At 41.7% G+C, this 19,141-nt stretch overlaps 1 protein-coding gene across 1 annotated transcript in view; it reads left to right on the forward strand.

Annotated features, from left to right (window-relative positions):
- The window catches only part of LOC124795756 (synaptic vesicle membrane protein VAT-1 homolog), a 98,666-nt gene that overhangs the window by 30,030 nt on the left and 49,495 nt on the right, over window positions 1–19,141 (forward strand). Inside the window, exons 3-5 of the mRNA XM_047259838.1 lie at window positions 3,525–3,599; window positions 8,332–8,523; window positions 8,611–8,821. Of these exons, the coding sequence (XP_047115794.1) occupies window positions 3,525–3,599; window positions 8,332–8,523; window positions 8,611–8,821 (478 nt within the window). The remainder of the gene's footprint in view (window positions 1–3,524; window positions 3,600–8,331; window positions 8,524–8,610; window positions 8,822–19,141) is intronic.

Consider the following 19,141-nt stretch of genomic DNA (forward strand, 5'->3'; position numbering starts at 1 on the left):
CGTTGGCCCATCACGACCAATCCATCGCCCAGGAAAGGTCGTATCGAGATAGGCACGGACGTCCAAACCCCAATGAGGCGGTGCACCGTCTTGCTGAAACAAGACATCGGGGTGATACTGAAGCACCTGAGGAACAGAATGCAGTTGCAACATGTCCAGATACACTGAAGATGTGATGGTAGCCTCAGCGAAGAAGAATGGCCCGATAATTCGATCGCGCAATAGCGCGCACCAAACATTCACCCTTGGAGTGCCTCTGGTGCACTCCATGACCTCGCTAGGGGGTTGTGAACCCCAAATGCGCACATTATGGCGATACACTACTCCACTGACAAAGAAGGTCGCTTCGTCGGAAAAGGTAATTCGTCTGAGATAACCATCATCGTCCTCAATACGTAATAGCATTTCGACCGCAAAGTCATATCGACGTGTACTGTCATTGGGCAACAAGGCCTGAACGATTTGCACTTTGTATGCACGAAACAATAAACGCTTGTCTAAAGTGTCATGGAGAGAGCTTTTTGGCATCGTTAATTCACGTGAGGCCCTGCGCACCGATTTCTTCGGGGTTCGCAGAAAAGACTGCCTTACAGCTTCCACCCTGTCTGCTGAGGTTCTTGGTCGAACATACCTCGGAAGGTCAGCAACCGATCCTGTGTTCTTGAACTTCTCATACCAGGCTTTAATGCTCTTGACATCAGATGGATTCCTTCCAAATGTTGTCTGGAAGTGTCTCTGCACTGTGGTTGGTGATCGTGTCTCACGGTACCACAGGACACACTGTGCCATCTCTTGATTGGTTAACATGGCTTCTTGGACACTGCACCTTATCCACTACTTACGTACTGCGAACCTAAAAAAAAACTTTGATAGTTGTAAGAAATTCGACATTAGTTTCATATTTGCATCTTACTTCTAGCCTGAGTTATCAATTTATGTAATCAGGGAAAGTCTTTTCGGACACCCTGTATTTGCTCCACAGCGAGCTCCCTTCCTGGTCAGAAAGGTGGTACGAAGTTCTTGTTTTAGGGTGTTCAATTCCTCCACCAGTGCGGTTGGCAGTTGCTGGATGGTCGTTGATGCACGTGGATGTGCTGAAATAAGTCTCCCCAACGTAATCCACACGTGTCCAGTCGGATCTCAATCGGGATAACTGGCAGGCCAGCCCAATCACTGATTATCCTCTTGTTCCAAAAGCTCCTCCACCTGCGCTATTCAATCCGGTTGCACAATTTCCCCCTTAAAAATAAAGTCGGAGCCGAATGCACCCCTCAAAAGACGCACAAGGTGGAGGAGTACAGTGACATAATAACGTTGCCCGGTAAGCCTACCGTGTTCAAACACAAGGAGGTCAACACATACATGCAAAATATGCCTCTCCACACCAAAACACCTTGATAACAACAATAATCACGTTCGACAGTGTTGGATGCTCCCGCATGACGAGACGTGGGAACATGTAATGCACCCAGGAACAGTGTCGAACGTGACCTTTCCGGTGGTCCCGCTACACAAGAATTTCAAAAGTGCCATTTACTAAATCAGCTATTTACACATTTATTGAGCAAAGAATAAAATCTTTAAACCATCAAATACCTCCAGTTGAGTTCTGCTGTGACTTATCACAGGCATTTGAGTGCTCTAATCAAAATATTCTCTAGAGAATTTAAATTTTTCTGGAATATGTGACCTAGCAAATATCTGGCCTAGGCCTTCCTTAAAAATAAAATGCAGAAAGTTACCGTAGGCTGTTTGAGTAACACAAAATAGGGTTGCTACCTCACCTGAATGTGGAGAAATTACAATGGGAGATCTAAAGAGTTTCATCATTCGCACACTACTATTCTTGCTTTATGTTAATGATCTGAATGAGTGGACAGAATTACCCCTATTTGCTGATGAATCAAACACTGTTGCCAAGCCGAGCAAAGAAGCATCAACAGAGAAAATAGTAAATGAAGCATTTGTGTAGGTTACTGACTGGTTTGCACAAATAGGCCTACTCTAAGCTCATCTAATTTTTGAACAGTCAGGAATGTCCCACTTCCTATTAACTTAGTATACTTAAAAGGAAAAGTAAACAAGATAGAAAGTAGTAAGTTCTTAGATGTGCACATATTTGTGTAGGTTACTGACTGGTTTGCACAAATAGGCTAACTCTAAGCTCATCTAATTTTTGAACAGTCGGAAATGTCCCACTTCCTATTAACCTAGTATACTTAAAAGGAAAAGTAAACATGATAGAAACTAGTAAGACCTTAGATGTGCACCCTGGTTTAAATTTAAAGTGGAAAACCATTTACTGTAGTAGAATGCTAATATGCTTAGGTTCAGCTATTTCTGATAGAAGAATAATTGCGAAATTTGGGAAATTAGAAGTCTGTCATTTTTCATGTTTTCGTTCACGATATATTGTGGGATATTATTCTGGAGTAACTATTTGTACATTTAGACAAGAAGTATCCATTAAACAAAAGAAAAGTAAGTAGAATTATAACTGTGGTTCACACAACAATTTCTGTAGACAGTTGGGAATACTAACTACAGTACATTTATCACTTATGAAATCTGTTATCAACAAAACATTTGAGTTTGATGGTAACAGAGATACTGAAACGTACAGCAGTAGAAGAACATTGATCTGCATTTTAACTTTGGCACAGAACGGAGTAAAATATCCAGCTATACAACTTTGAAAATCTAGCAATTAAAATAAATTATCTTACTCATAGGAGAAACTTTTCCAAATTTAGATGAAAGACATTTCTCCTTAACAGTTACTTCTACAACAGAGAGGAATTCTTGAACAGGAGTAATTAATAATTTTTCCAGAAAAAAATCTGTAAATGGCTAGCAACTAGCCATATAAATATTCTTTTACGTTTTTCAAGGTAAATAATAAGAAGGATTCGTATTCCGTACTTCATGTTATTGATGATAACGTTGCCATTGGATTAAAGTTTAGTTTCTCATTTCAAAACTGTTGAAAATGAGTGCGCTAAATCTGTACAGACGTTCATCAGATTTCAGTGAGTTTTCTTTATCAATAAAATACTCAGACAAAAGTGTTTTATACCGACAGGGTATTCCACCTGATCCACTTAAACGAAATACGCACTCAACGCTGTAAATTTAAAAATCTGAATAAAAGAAAACATCTGCGCCACATATACCAAAAAAATAAAAACATAATTTATTATAAATGTACAATACTTTGAGCAACAACTCTACACCTGCCCCTCTAAACCTAGCAAAGGTCGTTTTTAAAGTAGTAGACTACAATATCGTCTACTGAAACAGTTCAGACAATTAACGCAATGGCAGGTTAAATGAGCTCCAGCATGAAAACAGCTTTAGTGGCTCACCCTGTTGCTTTTGGAGTTAAAGATCATCATCGGTCATGTATGCGTGGTGTGTGTGTGTGTGTGTGTGTGTGTGTGTGTGTGTGTGTGTGTGTGTGTTGTCTGGGGAGGGGGTTTTGTGTTTGTAAATTTGTTTTCCGATGCTAGTTTTTTTATTCACAGATACAGGCTACGAGTGCTACTCGTTCGGTACTGTCTGTTACCTTGAGTGGACATGGCGACTTCGACAAAGTCAAGGTAAGTACTTGCATCACCTGCAGAATTCATTTCCGATCCGTACGAAATAAATTCAGCGTGATTTGTGAGTTCAAATTCACTAAAAAGTAATCTAACTCAAAGATGCCTCACACTGATTTTGATGATTTTCCATTTTCACTCATCGCGTCTTAACCTGCCGCAACCTCGCCGTTCTTGCACATTTTCTAATACTGAGCCACCAAAGAGACCCTATGGCCTGTCAGTCACTCATTCGCCTTCCTGTATGTACTGTCCCCCTCCTATTTTTTTTATTTTTTTATTACTGAGGTCGTAAGTACTTTCTCCTCTCCAATCTTTCCCTTGCTGCATTTGTTTCTTACCTGACTGTTCTAACGAAATCTAACTTAGCTGTCTCCGTTAATCACTTAGCAATCCCCAGTGTTTGAAAGCCTTTCGCAGTAAAAAGTCAATGCTTCACTTCCACAAGCCAAAACTGTTATACGCAGTGTTTGTTAACTCACCTTTTCAACGCAGCGGGGCATTCTGATTCACCGAAAGCACTTCAGCCCATTTTCACTCTTCTGTTAATTTACTTCCCTGTAGAACCAGCCATTGTCTACAACAGCATCAAATACTAATTGATCTGTGTTAATGGTGGTTCAGCTCCGTGAGGGTGGATTAAATTACTTGAAGGAATATAGCAAGAAGGGCACATTATTTTTACTGGTTGCTGTATTTCTTCAAGCAATCGCGTTAAATATAGCGAATCGTCAACTTGTTCCGTAATTTGCTATTTAATTTGCTCCACTTTTTTCAAATATATTCGTTTTACGCTGAGGTGAAAAAAGTCATGGGTTACCTCCTAGTATCGTGTCAGACTTCCTTTTGCTCGGCGTACTGCAGCAACTCGATGTGGCAAGGACCCAACACGTCGCTGGAAGTACCATCCAGAAATTTTGGGCCATGCTATCCTTACAGCTGTCCACAATTGCGAAATTATTGCAGGTGCAGTATTTTGTGCACGAAGTGACCTCTCGGTTCGGACGTAATGAACTTTCTAGACCCTGAGGAGCTCATCTGCAGAAGTCAGCACGGTTTTAGGAAACAGCGGTCATGCGAGACACAGCTGGCCCTCTTTGTGCACGACTTACAACAGGCTCTAGATACTGGCTCCCACGTTGATGCCACATTCCTCGACTTAGGAAAGGCGTTCAACTCAGTCCCGCACAGTCGCTTGCTCCAAAAAGTTCGCCCTTACGGTCTATCCGATGACATATGCGGTTTGATAGAAGGTTTTATAACACACAGAGAGCAGTACGTCGTCCTGAATGGGGAGACTTCAACAAAAACAAGCGTAACATCAGGTGTGCTCCAGGGCAGCGTAATAGGTCCGCTGATTTTTGTATTTACTCATACATACACGATATGGTTGATGGTATTGACAGCGTCGTTAGACTGTTTGCCGATGTTGCTGTAGTCTACAGAAAAGTAGTATCACACGAGAGCTGTGAACAAATCAATGAGGATTTGCAGAAAATAAATGCGTGGTGTAATGACTGGCAGTTATCTCTCGATATTAGTAAGTGTAACCTTTCGCGTATAACATAGCGTAAATTCCCATTAATGTACGAGTACAAAATAAAATGCCCAGTCTTTGGAAGCGGGTACATCCGTCAAGTATCTGGGCGCGACTATTCGAAATGATCTCAAACGGAACGATCAGATTACACAAGTAAAGGGGAAGGCGAACTCTAGATTGCGGTTTGTTGGTAGAATCCTGAAGCGATGCAGTCCTTCAACAAAGGAAATTGCTTACAATACTTTAGTTCGTCCAGTCTTATAGTATTGTTCGTCTGTATGGGATCCTTACCAGTTGGGTCTGATTCAAGTTATTGAGAAGCTCCAAAGAAGAGCGGCAAGATTCGTGACTGGTACATTTAGCCATCGCGAGAGCGTTACAAATCTCATATAAAGTATGAAGTGGGACACGCTTGCAGAAAGACGACGCGCTAAACGGAAGGGTCTGTTCACTAAATTCCAGAATGCAATCTTCGCCGAGAATGTAGAGCATATATTATTACCACCAACTTTCATATCGCGCAGTGATCACCATTCAGAGATTAGAGAAATTAGAGCTCGTACTGGGAGTTCAGACAGTCGTTTTTCCCTCGCGCGATCCGCGAGTGGAACAGAGGGGGGAGGAGGATATGACTTTGGTGCGAATAGTGCCCTCCGCCACATACCGCTTGGTGGCTATCGGAGTATATTAGTAGATGTAGATGTAGATGAAGAATTATGGGCTGGTGGTATGGCGGATTGTCATCCACAAAAATGAACTCCATGAATGGGTGCAAATGGTCTCTAAGTAGCCGAGCATAGGCAATGGTCGGTTCAGTTGGACCAAACGACCCAGTTCACTCCACGTTAACACCTCCCACACCATTATGGAGCTACGTGGCGCACAGTGTCTTGTTGATAATTTGGGTCCATGGCTTCGTGGAATCTGCGCCACAATCGAACCCCATCACCAGCTCTCACCAACAGACATCAGGACTCAACTAAACACGTCACGGTTTTCCAGTCGTCTCGGGTTCAACCTACATGGTCACGATCCCAGGAAGGGCTACGCAGGCGACATCGTGCTGCTAGCAAAGGCACCCGAGTCGGCCGTCTGCTGCCATTGCCAGTTAACGCCACATTTATCCGTACTGTCCTAACGGATACGTTAGGATCCCGCCTTGATTTCGGCGGTTATTTCACACAGTGTTGCTTGTCTGTCAGCACTGACAACTCTATGCAAACGTCGCTGCCTACGGTAGTTATGTGAAGGCCGTTGACCACTGCGTTCCATTTCCGAGTTCAAAGTCTGTTAATTGCCATCGTGCGGCCATAATCACGTCGGAACCATTTTCGTATGAATCGCCTGAGTAGATATGACAGCTCCAACAATGCACTGCTCTTTTATACCTTATGTACACGATACTACCGCCATCTACTTATGTGCATATTGCTACCCCTGGCTTTTGTCACCTCAGTGTACACTGTTTTAGAATGTACTTCATGAATACTTCCAGATGTGGTGTATATAATCTTTGGACACACTGTTGAAGTTTATCTGCGCTAGAAACAGACAACGCATTTTTCTCATTTTAATAACTAGAAAACTTCCTATAGGGTCGCCTTGAACTGTTTGAATTATGAAATCCTCATGCCTAGCTCCTTTAGTCCTTAATTTCACGCTGTTCTCATGGAACGACATCGGTACCTTTCAGTACTGGTGGAATCAATGACTTCTTTCTTGAGAGCAGTTACTAATGGTATGGTTCATATAGAATCGAAATTTCCTCGTTCTATAATGTCATTTAGAACTTGCAAGTGGACAGTTATGCTATACTCTTTCTTAAATCTAGCCTACTTGTTTTCCTGATTAACATTTTTTTTTCCTATGGACTTGTCAACACTTTAAGTGTCTGTCTTGTACCGTGCGGATACTGGACAGATACGTTTCGTAGGTAATTTATGCCTTATTACCTATCTTGTGATGGAGCATAATTCCAAAGTTCTATCAGTTTTCGAGATCTGCCTTCTCACGCCAACGTTCTGTAAGTAACTTTGCTATTTCATTTCGTATAACTTTTGTTCTGTCTTCAGTCATTCTTCCTGGGATACTGTCGTCTGTCGATGGCTTTCTTTTCAGCACTTCGAATAACTTAATACAACTCTCTGGAACTGATTCCGGAATTATTTTATTTTCACTATGATTATCTGAGTTTGCGATTCATCTCTTGAAAGACAGAACCTTCAACGAAATGGTGGGGTGTTTATACAATTTCATCTTCATTGTTACTTATTGTGCCATTTGCCATTTATGTTGATGAAATGTGGCGTCTACTCAATATAAATGTTTGTTTTGGCTCTTCATATTTTAATTTTTTTTCAGTTGTTTCTTTTGCCAGTTCTCCATTGTATCGTCTCAGCACTATGGAAGGAGACTTTTCCGATATACCTTATACATTAACAATTACTTGCTCAGTAAACTTTGACGAAGGATTAGTAAGTACTTGCGATATCATGCTAATGTGCAATCTTCAGGCCGGTCTTTTCTTCCATACTTCTGTTTCTACCTTTCCACCCGTCTAATTTCTTTTACCAGCGTTATATGAACTAAGAGCTCTTGTTGCATGTGTTAACTATAAGAGAAAACTAAAACGTTAGAACTGCTTAATCACTATAACTGCACATTGATTTTGCTCTGGAACTTGTTCTAAAACCAGAAAAGAGTATTAAAAATATTGTTTATTTGTACATTAGTGTCACTAATCACAAATATTAATTCTCTCCTGTGATTTCCCCAAATCACTTCAGACAAATGTTGGGATGGTTCCTTTGAAATCGAACGGCCGACTTCCTTCCCATTGCTCCGCTGCCCCACATGAACCAACCAACGAATGTGTTGGTTGGTTAGCAGTGTGAGCCCCTGTCTGCCAATCCATTCTGTGAAAACAGCACTTCAATAGTGCTTTCCCTTTCCTCGATACTAGTGGTGATTTTAGGTGCTTCACCCTGTATATTGTCCATAATCTGCTTACTAAACAAGAATGCATAGACTTCATTTTGGTAATGATGGTTATCCAGTAGTATTCGACAGTGTGTCCTTTGTTTCGGTATGAGGCTTATTCCAGTTCAAAAAATACTCGTCACTTCTTCCATGAACTTAGCAAGAGAGCAAAACCTCTCTTGTGAGAGTATTTATGTCTGTTTTTTCTCGCAGTTTGAGAAGGCACCATTACCAGTGAGGCTGAAGGCGGACCTTATCGAAGTGGAGGTCTTCTACTGCGGCATGAATTTCACAGACAACTACTTGCGCCTGGGAATCATCAGAAGCACAGATTTCCCAGTCATAATGGGTAGCGAATGTACTGGGGTCGTGAGGCGTGTGGGATGTGCAGTCACCAATTTTGAGGTAGGCCAAGTGTAGACAGAAGCATTGGTGGTCAATTTTTCTCGCAGCACGCTGGAACGTGCGTGGTATTCTTGTGTTTTTGCTCAGGTCGGACAGCCGGTGCTGTGCCTGCGGATGCAGGGCGGCCTGTTCCGGCGGCTGGTGCACGTACGGCCGAGGAACTGCTTCCCGCTGCCGTCCACCGTCAGCCTCGTCAACGCCGCGGGTCTCGGCTTCAACTCCCTGCTGGCATACCTCTGCCTCTTCTGGTCCGGCCGCCTCAGGGAGAATCAGACCCTGTTCATGCAGTCCATAGGAGGTGGGCACGCGGAACATTAGACATTTTACAACTAGACTGTGGACCTTAGGGTAAACTCTATGCTTTACCTGGGTTCCTTTTTGCAGACAAACTTGTTATTACGCGTTCCGTGTCTACTTAAATACGAAACCGTCAACTTTATAGCACCTGAAACAGCCTATTTCGAAGTTAACGCATATTCTTTCTATTTTAGCGCAAAAATCCCAAAAGGTACCTACTTATTTAACGCAACCTAGAATTCTTGTATTTTCAAAAGGTTGGATTTGATTACAATAATAGAAGGTGGGAGGACTGAAACCGATATTTAGAAAAAAAATATATATCTGCAGTTCATACAACCCTCGCCAACTGCTTGTTTCGCAAGCTTTGAACTGAGCTTAGATAAAAAAAAACCTACGTCGGGGGAGAGTCAAAAATGCCTAGTTGTTGGGTGCTATGCACCCGCCAAACTAAACTAGTATGTAGTATACCGATGTAGATAAAATGTAACGTGTTCATTGTTCGTCATACATTCATGGTCCAATGCGCGAATTGTTCAACGGAAGGAAACGCCGAAAATAGGACCTATGATCTGCAGCATACATACTTAGCGGAAAAATCCAGCTTCCCAGGTTGCAACATTCCTGTGCAACATATGCCGAAAGTGACTTACACTCCTGTCACAGCCGCTAAAGCACTACAGAAGTAGTAAACCCTTCATACACCCGCCCACTTTGGTACCTCTGTTAAGAGCAAAATTTCCTGACCGCACACCATCTCCACAATAATAGTGACGTGTAAAGAAGGGAAGTAACTTTATAAAAATCATGAAAAAGAAACATATAATAATAGTTACTAAACAAATACTTTGTCACATTTTGACTTAAAAGCCAATGTAACTGTTGGAGAATGACGCAACCAGTCACAACTAAATTTTAAACGTTTTATTTTAGTACCACAACCGGTTTCGAGCTACCATTCAACTGTTCAGAGGGCGAATATTTTTATTTGTTTTGACCTACAGTATGCCGTTTGCTCCCACAGAAAGTTTCAGTAGACGGCGATTCGTTTTCTTGTGGACCATGTGGTTTCCAGGTCGATGTATATGTTGTTGAATTCCACACAACACCTATACTGTAAAGAAATTACTGTGGCACACTTCATAATATGCCTAATGTTAGTGTTGAATATACCACATGATCTATATACTTGATGCTTTTGTTTACAGTGCCGAAATGCGGTTTATTCTGTATTTTTATCTTGAAAAAATAAGAAAGGTTTGGGATCGGTTTGGACATGAAAGTAATATAACGTTGGCTGTGTTGTTCAGCTGTGCATATTTTCATTTTCTTTGTTTCTAGTGAATAGCATTATGCTCATATCTCAACACTATGTATTTTACATTACAAATTTTGTCTGATCATCTGCATCCTTTCATGTCCATTGTGCATTCCGACGGACTTGAGCAATTCCAGCAGAACAATGCGACAGCCCACACGTCCAGAATTGCCATGGGGTGGCTCTAGGAACACTCTTCTGAGTTTAAACACTTCCGCTGGCCACCAGACTCCCCATACATGAACGTTATTGAGGATATCTGGGACGCCTTACAACGTGCTGTTCAGAAGAGATTTCCACCCCATCGTACTCTTTCGGATTTATGGCCAGCCCTGCAGGATTCATGGTGTCAGTTCCCTGCAGCACTACTTCAAACATTAGTCGAGTCCGTGCCACGTCGTGTTGCCACACTTCTGCGTGCTCACTGGAGCCATACACGATATTAGGCAGGTGTACTAGTTTCTTTAGCTCTTCTGTATTTGGCTGTGGAAGTTTCAAAAATTATTATTGTTTGATTATTTACGGTACCATTTGATCTCCACACCCCGTACTCTTACACACAGAATAACTGATCTAAGACACCGTCAAGTCGTCTTTCACAGAAAAACCTCAAACACCGCGTGCTAAAACAACTCCATAAAACCACTTACATTATTGTTTTTCAACTGTTTTCCTCCTTCTCTACACTAAAATTACACACATGATATTTTATGTCCGATCACAGCAACAAAAATTACATAATATATACTTGGTTTCCGGCGGCTCTATTTGGTATGGTCCCACACATTTGAGTAATATTCCAGCATGGGTTGCGCAAGTGATTTGTAAGCAATCGGCTTTATTGACTGACTGTATCTGCTGCTTGCCTTACCTACAACTGAGCCTATGTGATTGTTAAATGTCCTGTCCGTAAAAGCATGCGCTAACCGATTCCAACTGTAACTGGCTGATATTACGATCAGAGGATCCTCCCATGAACCATGGACCTTGTCGCTGGTGGAGAGGCTTGTGTGACTCAGCGGTACAGGTAGCCGTACCGTAAGTGCAACGACAGCGGAGGGGTATCTGTTGAGAGGCCAGACAAACGTGTGGTACCTCAAGAAGGCAGGACCCTTTTCAGTAGTAGCAGGGGCAACGGTCTGGATGATTGACTGATCTGGCCTTGTAACATTAACCAAAACGGCCTTGCTGTGCTGGTACTACGAGCAGCTGAAAGTAAGGGGAAACTACAGCCGTAATTTTTCCCGAGGGCATGCAGCTTTACTGTATGGTTAAATGATGATGGCATCCTCTTGAGTAAAATATTCTGGAGGTAAAATAGTCCCCCATACGGATCTCCGGACGGGGACTACTCAGGAGGACGTGGTTATCAGACGAAAGAAAACAGGCGTTCTACGGATCGGAGCGTGGAATGTCGGATCCCTTAATTGGGCAGGTAGGTTAGAAAATTTAAAAAGGGAAATGGATCGGTTAAAACTAGATATAGTGGGAATTAGTGGAGTTCGGTGGTAGGAGGAACAAGACTTTTGGTCAGGTGAATACATGGTTATAAATACAAAATCAAATAGAGGTAATGCAGGAGTAGGTTTAATAATGAATAAAAAACAAAGAGCGCGGGTAAGCTTCTAGGAACAGCATAGTGGGCCCATTATTGTATCAAAGATAGACACGAAGCCCACGCCTCCCACAGTATTACAAGATTGTGTGCCAACTAGCTCCGCAGATGAGAAAGAGATCGAAGAAATGTATGATGAGATAAAAGAAATTATTCAGATAGTGAAGAAAGACCGAAATTTAGTAGTCATGGATGACTGGAATTCGATAGTAGGAAAAAGAAGAGAAGGAAACGTAGTAGGTGAATATGAATTGGGAGGAAGAAATGAAAAAGGAAGCCACCTGGTAGAGTTTTGCACAGAGCATAACTTAATAATAACTAACACTTATTTTAAGAATCATGAAGGAAGGCTGTGTACTTGGTAGAGGCCTGGAGATTCTGGAAGGATTCTGACAGATTATACAATGGTAAGACAGAGATTTAGGAAGCAGGTTTTAAATTGTAAGACATTTCCAGAGGCAGACGTGGACTCTGACCACAATCTATTGGTTATGAATTGTAGATTAAAATTGAATAAGCTGCAAAAAAACTGGGAATTTAAGGAAATGGGATCTGGATAAACTCAAAGAACCAGAGATTGTAGAGAGTTTCAGAGAGAGCATTAGGGAACGATTGACAAGAATGAGGGAAAGAAATACAGTAGAAGAAGAATGGGTAGCTTTGAGGGATGAAATAGTGAAGCCAGCAGAGGATCAAGTAAGTCAAAAGACGAGAGCTAGTAGAAATGCTTGGGTAACAGAAGAGATATTGAATTTAATTGATGAAAGGAGGAAATATAAAAATGCAATAAATGAAGGAGGCAAAAATGAGATCGACAGGAAGTGCAATAGTGGCTAAGGAGGAATGGGTAGTGGACAAATGTAAGGATTTTGAGGCATATATCACTAGGTGTAAGATCGATACTGACTACAGGAAAATTAAAGACACCTTTGGAGAGAAGAGAACCACGAAAGTCAGAGAGGCAGAAGGAGTATATAGAGAGTCTATACAAGGGTGTTGTAGTTGAGGGCGATATAATGGAAATTGAAGAGGACGTAGATGAAGTTGAAATTGGAGATTTGATACTGCGTGAAGACTTTGATAGAGCAATGAAAGACCTAAGTCGAAACAAGGCCTCGGGAGTAGACAACATTCCATTAGAACTACTGATAGCCTTGGGAGAGCCAGACCTGACAAAACTCTACCATCTGGTGAGCAAAATTTATGAGACAGGCGAAATACTATCAGACTTCAAGAAGAATATAATCATTCCATTCCCAAAGAAAGCAAGTGTTTACAGGCGCGAAAATACCGAACTATCATTTTAAAAGCTAAAGGCTGCAAAATACTAACACGAATTCTTTACAGACGAATGGAAAAACGGGTAGAAGCCGACCTGGGGGAAGATCAGTTTGGATTCCGTAGAAATGTTGGAACACGTGAGGCAATAATTATCTTAGAAGATAGATTAAAGAAAGGCAAACTTACGTTTTAGAATTTGTAGACTTAGAGAAAGCTTTTGACATTGTTGACTGGAATACTCTCTTTCAAATTCTGAAGGTGGCAGGGGTAAAATACAGGGAGCGAAAGGCTATTTACAATTTGTACAGACACCAGATGGCAATCATACGAGTCGAGGGGCATGAAAGGGAAGCAGTGGTTGACAAGAGTGTGAGACAGTGTTGTAGCTTATTTCCGATGATATTTAGTCTATATATTGAGCAAGCAGTAAAGGAAACAAAAGAAAAATTCAGAGTAGGTATTAAAATCCATGGAGAAGAAATAAAAACTTTGAGGTTCGCCGATGACATTGTAATTCTGTCAGAAGCAGCAAAGGACCTGGAAGAGCAGTTGAACGGAATGGAAAGTGTCTTGAAACGAGGATATAAGATGAACATCAACAAAAGCAAAACGAGGATAATGGGATTTGTTGTTTATACAGCGCCCCAGGTACTGATGTTGTTGTTGTTGTGGTCTTCAGTTCTGAGACTGGTTTGATGCAGCTCCCCATGCTACTCTATCCTGTGCAAGCTTCTTCATCTCCCAGTACCTACTGCGGCCTACATCCTTCTGAATCTGCTTAGTGTATTCATCTCTTGGTCGCCCTCTACGATTTTTACCCTCCACGGCGCCCTCCAATACTAAATTGGTGATCCCTCGATGTCTCAGAACATGTCCTACCAACCGATCCCTTCTCCTAGTCACGTTGTGCCACAAACTTCTCTTCTCCCTAATCCTATTCAATACTTCCTCATTAGTTATGTGATCTACCCATCTAATCTTCAGCATTCTTCTGTAGCACCACATTTCGAAAGCTTCTATTCTCTTCTTGTCTAATCTATTTATCGTCCACGTTTCACTTCCATACATGGCTACGCTCCATACAAATACTTTCAGAAACGACTTCCTGACATTTATATCTTTACTCAATGTTAAAAAATTTTTCTTCTTCAGAAACGCTTTCCTTGCCATTGCCAGTCTACATTTTATATCCTCTCTACTTCGACCATCGTCAGTTATTTTGCTCCCCAAATAGCAAAACTCCTTTACTACTTTAAGTGTCTCATTTTCTAATCTAATCCCCTCAGCATCACCCGACTTAATTCGACTACATTACATTATCCTCGTTTTGCTTTTGTTGATGTTCATCTTGTACCCTCCTTTCAAGACAATGTCCATTCCGTTCAGCTGCTCTTTCAAGTCCTTTGCTCTCTCTGACAGAATTACAATGTCATCGGCGAACCTCAAAGTTTTTATTTCTTCTCCATGGATTTTAATACCTGCTCCGAACTATTATTTTGTTTCCATTATTGCTTGCTCAATATATAGATTGAATAACATCGGGGATAGGTTACAACCCTGTCTCACTCCCTTCCCAACCACTGCTTCCCTTTCATACCCCTCGACTCTTATAACTGCCACCTGCTTTCTGTACAAATTGTAAATAGCCTTTCGCTCCCTGTATTTTACCCCTGCCACGTTCAAAATTTGAAAGAGAGTATTCCAATCAACATTGTCAAAAGCCTTCTCTAAATCTACAAAGGCTAGAAACGTAGGTTTGCCTTTCCTTAATCTAGCTTCTAAGATAAGTCGTAGGGTCAGTATTGCCTCACGTGTTCCAACATTTCTACGGAATCCAAACTGATCTTCCCCGAGGTCGGCTTCTATCAGTTTTTCCATTCGTCTGTAAAGAATTCGCGTTAGTATTTTGCAGCTGTGACTTATTAAACTGATAGTTCGGTAATTTTCACATCTGTCAACACCTGCTTACTTTGGGATTGGAATTATTATATTCTTCTTGAAGTCTGAGGGCATTTCGCCTGTCTCATACATCTTGCTCACCAGATGGTAGAGTTTGGTCACGACTGGCTCTCCCATGGCTGTCAGTAGTTCTAATGCAATGTTGTCTACGCCTGGGGCCTTGTTTCGACTCAGGTCTTTCAGTGCTCTGTCAAACTCTTTACGCAGTATCATATCTCCCATTTCATCTTCATCTACATCCTCTTCCATTTCCATAATATTGTCCTCAACTACGTCGCCCTTATATAGATCCTCTATATACTCCTTCCACCATTCTGCTTTCCCTTCTTTCCTTAGAACTGGGTTTCCATCAAAGCTCTTGATATTCATGCAAGTGGTTCTCCTTTCCCCAAAGGTCTCTTTAATTTTCCTGTAAGCAGTATCTATCTTACCCTAGTGAGATAAGCCTCTGCATCCTTACATTTGTCTTCTAGCCATCCCTGCTTAGCCATTTTGCACTTCCTGTCGATCTCATGTCTGAGACTTTTGTATTCCTTTTTGCCTGCTTCATTTACTGCATTTTTATATTTTCTCCTTTCATCAATTAAATTCAATATTTATTCTGTTATCCAAGGGTTTCTACTGGCCCTCGTCTTTTTGCCTATTTGATCCTCCACTGCCTTCACTATTTCATCCCTCAAAGCTACCCATTCTTCTTCTACTGTATTCCTTTCCCCCATTACTGTCAATTGTTCCCTTATGCTCTCCCTGAAACTCTCTACAATCTCTGGTTCTTTCAATTTATCCAGGTCCCATCTCTTTAAATTTCCACCTTTCTGCAGTTTCTTCAGTTGTAGTCTACAGTTCATAACCAATAGATTGTGGTCAGAGTCCACATCTGCCCCTGGAAATGTCTTACAATTTAAAACCTGGTTCCTAAATCTCTGTCTTACCATTATATAATCTATCTGATACCTTTTAGTATCTCCAGGGTTCTTCCATGTATACAATCTTCTTTCATGATTCTTGAACCAAGTGTTAGCTATGATTAAGTTATGCTCTGCGTAAAATTCTTCCAGGCGGCTTCCTCTTTCATTACTTAACCCCAATCCATATTCACCTACCATGTTTCCTTCTCTCCCTTTTCCCACTGACGAATTCCAGTCACCCATGACTATTAAATTTTCGTCTCCCTTCACTACCTGAATAATTTCTTTTATTTCATCATACATTTCATCAATTTCTTCGTCATCTGTAGAACTAGTTGGCATATAAACTTGTACTACTGTAGTAGGCGTGGGCTTCGTATCTATCTTGGCCACAATAATGCGTTCACTATGCTGTTTGTCGTAGCTTACCCGTACTCCTATTTTTTTATTCATTATTAAACCTACACCTGCACTACCCGTATTTGATTTTGTATTTATAAGCCTGTATTCACCTGACCAAAAGTCTTGTTCCTCCTTCCACCGAACTTCACTAATTCCCACTATATCTAACTTTAATCTATCCATTTTCCTTTTTAAATTTTCTAACCTACCTGCCCGATTAAGGGATCTGACATTCCACGCTCCGATCCGTAGAACGCCAGTTTTCTTTCTCCTGATAATAACGTCCTCTTGAGTAGTCCCCGCCCGGAGTTCCGAATGGAGGACTATTTTACCTCCGGAATATTTTACCCAAGAGGACGCCATCATCATTTAATCATACAGTAAAGCTGCATGCCCTCGGGAAAAATTACGGCTGTAGTTTCCCCTTGCTTTCATCCGTTCGCAGTACCAGAACAGCAAGGCCATTTTGGTTAGTGTTACAAGGCCAGATCAGTCAATCATCCAGACTGTTGCCCCTGCAACTACTGAAAAGGCTGCTGCCTTCTTGAGGTACCACACGTTTGTCTGGCCTCTCAACAGATACCCCTCCGCTGTCGTTGCACTTACGGTACGGCTATCTGTATCGTTGAGGGACGCAAGCCTCCTCACCAACGGCAAGGTCCATGGTTCATGGGGGGGGAGGGGGGGCGGAATGTAGTCGAATTGAATCAGGTGATGCTGAAGGAATTAGATTAAGAAATGAGACACTTAAAGTAGTAGATGAGTTTTGCTATTTGGGACCAAAATAACTGATGATGGTCGAAGTAGAGAGGATATAAAATGTAGACTGGCAATCGCAAGGTAAGGGTTTCTGAAGAAGAGAAATTTGTTAACATCGAGTATAGATTTAAATGTCAGGAAGTCTTTTCTGAAAGTATTTGTATGGAATATAGCTATGTATGGAAGTGAAACAAGGACGATAAATAGTTTAGACAAGAAGAGAATAGATGCTTACGAAACGTGTTGCTATAGAACAATGCCGAAAATGAAATGGGTAGAACATGTAACTAATAAGGAGGTATTGAGTAGAATTGGGGATAAGAGGAATTTGTGCCACAACTTGACTACAAGAAGAGATCTGTTGGTAGGACACGTTCTGAGGCATCAAGGGATGATTAATTTAGTATTGGAGGGTAGCTCGGAGAGTAAAAATCGTATTGGGAGAGAGACCAAGAGGTGACTAAACTAAACAGATTCAGAAGGATGTAGGTTGCAGTAGTTATTCGGAGATGAAGTAAATTGCACAGGATAGAGGGCATGGGGAGCTGCATCAAACCAGTCTCTGCATTGAAGACCACAACAACACAACAGGATACTACATTTTTTGGTTTTGTGAAATGCACAGCTTTTTATTCCCGAACATTTAAAGCAAGTTGCCAACCTTTGCATCACTTCGATATCTCATCAATATCCAACTCAATTTTTTCACACAATACTTTGTTACAGACAGATGGTGACAATTATTGAACTGTATAAAGAAACGTAAATTAGTTACGAACTACAACATTCACACACTTTACTCAACATGTAAACGTCACCACAGATATCCCTGTCGATGATGTGACGGAGACGAATAGCGGAATTCGACATAACCGCTGAAGTGCCGGAACATCGATGCTATCGATGGCCTCCTGAATGCCTGTTTTCAGCTCAGCAATGGTTCAAATGGCTCTGAGCACTATGGGACTTAACATCTGTGGTCATCAGTCCCCTAGAACTTAGAACTGCTTAAACCTAACTAACCTAAGAACATCACACACATCCATGCCTGAGGCAGGATTCGAACCTGCGACCGTAGGGGTCACGCGGTTCCAGACTGATGCGCCTAGAACTGCACGGCCACATCGGCCGGCGCTCAGCAATGGTTTTGGGGTTATTGTTGTACATTTTGTGTTAAATACAGCCCCAAAAAAATGAGTTGCGTCTGTTCAAATCCGGAGTACATGGCAGCCGATCGAGGCCCATGCCAGTAGCCTCTGGGTATCCCACAGCAAGAACGCGGTCCCCAGAGTGCTCCACCAGGTCATCAGACACTCTGCTACTTCGATGGGGTCGAGCTCCGTCTTGAATTAACTACGTCTTGTCAAAATAAGAGTCACTTTTGGTAATGGGGATGAAATAATCTTCCAACACCTTCACGTACCGTTCGGTAGTCAGCGTTGCATTCAAGGAATACCGCACCGATTATTTCGTGACACGACACAGTAAACTGTTGAGGGCGAAGAGATTTCTCGATTGCGAAAGCGATTCTCAGTCCCCCAAATCCGCCAATTTTGTTTATTGACCAACCCATCCAAATGAAAGTGGCTTCGTCGCTAAACCAAACCATACCAATTCCCGTCACACCGCGCGGCCGACCGTGCATTTTGAACGTCCTAACGCAAACCGCTCAGAAGTTATGACGATTTTATTTCATATAGTTCAATAATTGTCACCCTTCAACTGCACCATCTAAAGAAAGACTGAGGCTACTATTACTACTGTCTGCAAGGTCATTAATACGAAACGTGAACAGCATGGGTACCAACAAACAATTCCCTGCACTATATCTGAAGTTGCTCTTACATTTGTTAATGACTCTCCATCCAAGATAACATGCTCCGTTCTCTACGCGACAAAATCCTGTCAAGTCGCAAATATCACTTGATACCCCATACGACCGTACTTTTGACAATAAACGTAGCAAGAGTCAAATGCTTTTCGAAAGTCAACATATACTGCAACCAACCGAATGCCTTGATCCATGAATTTCAGGATGTCGTGTGGGAGTTTGATACGGACACTGAGGAACCTTGGATA

Source organism: Schistocerca piceifrons, chromosome 4 (genome assembly GCF_021461385.2).
Source record: "Schistocerca piceifrons isolate TAMUIC-IGC-003096 chromosome 4, iqSchPice1.1, whole genome shotgun sequence".
In the NCBI taxonomy this organism is placed as follows: domain Eukaryota; kingdom Metazoa; phylum Arthropoda; class Insecta; order Orthoptera; family Acrididae; genus Schistocerca; species Schistocerca piceifrons.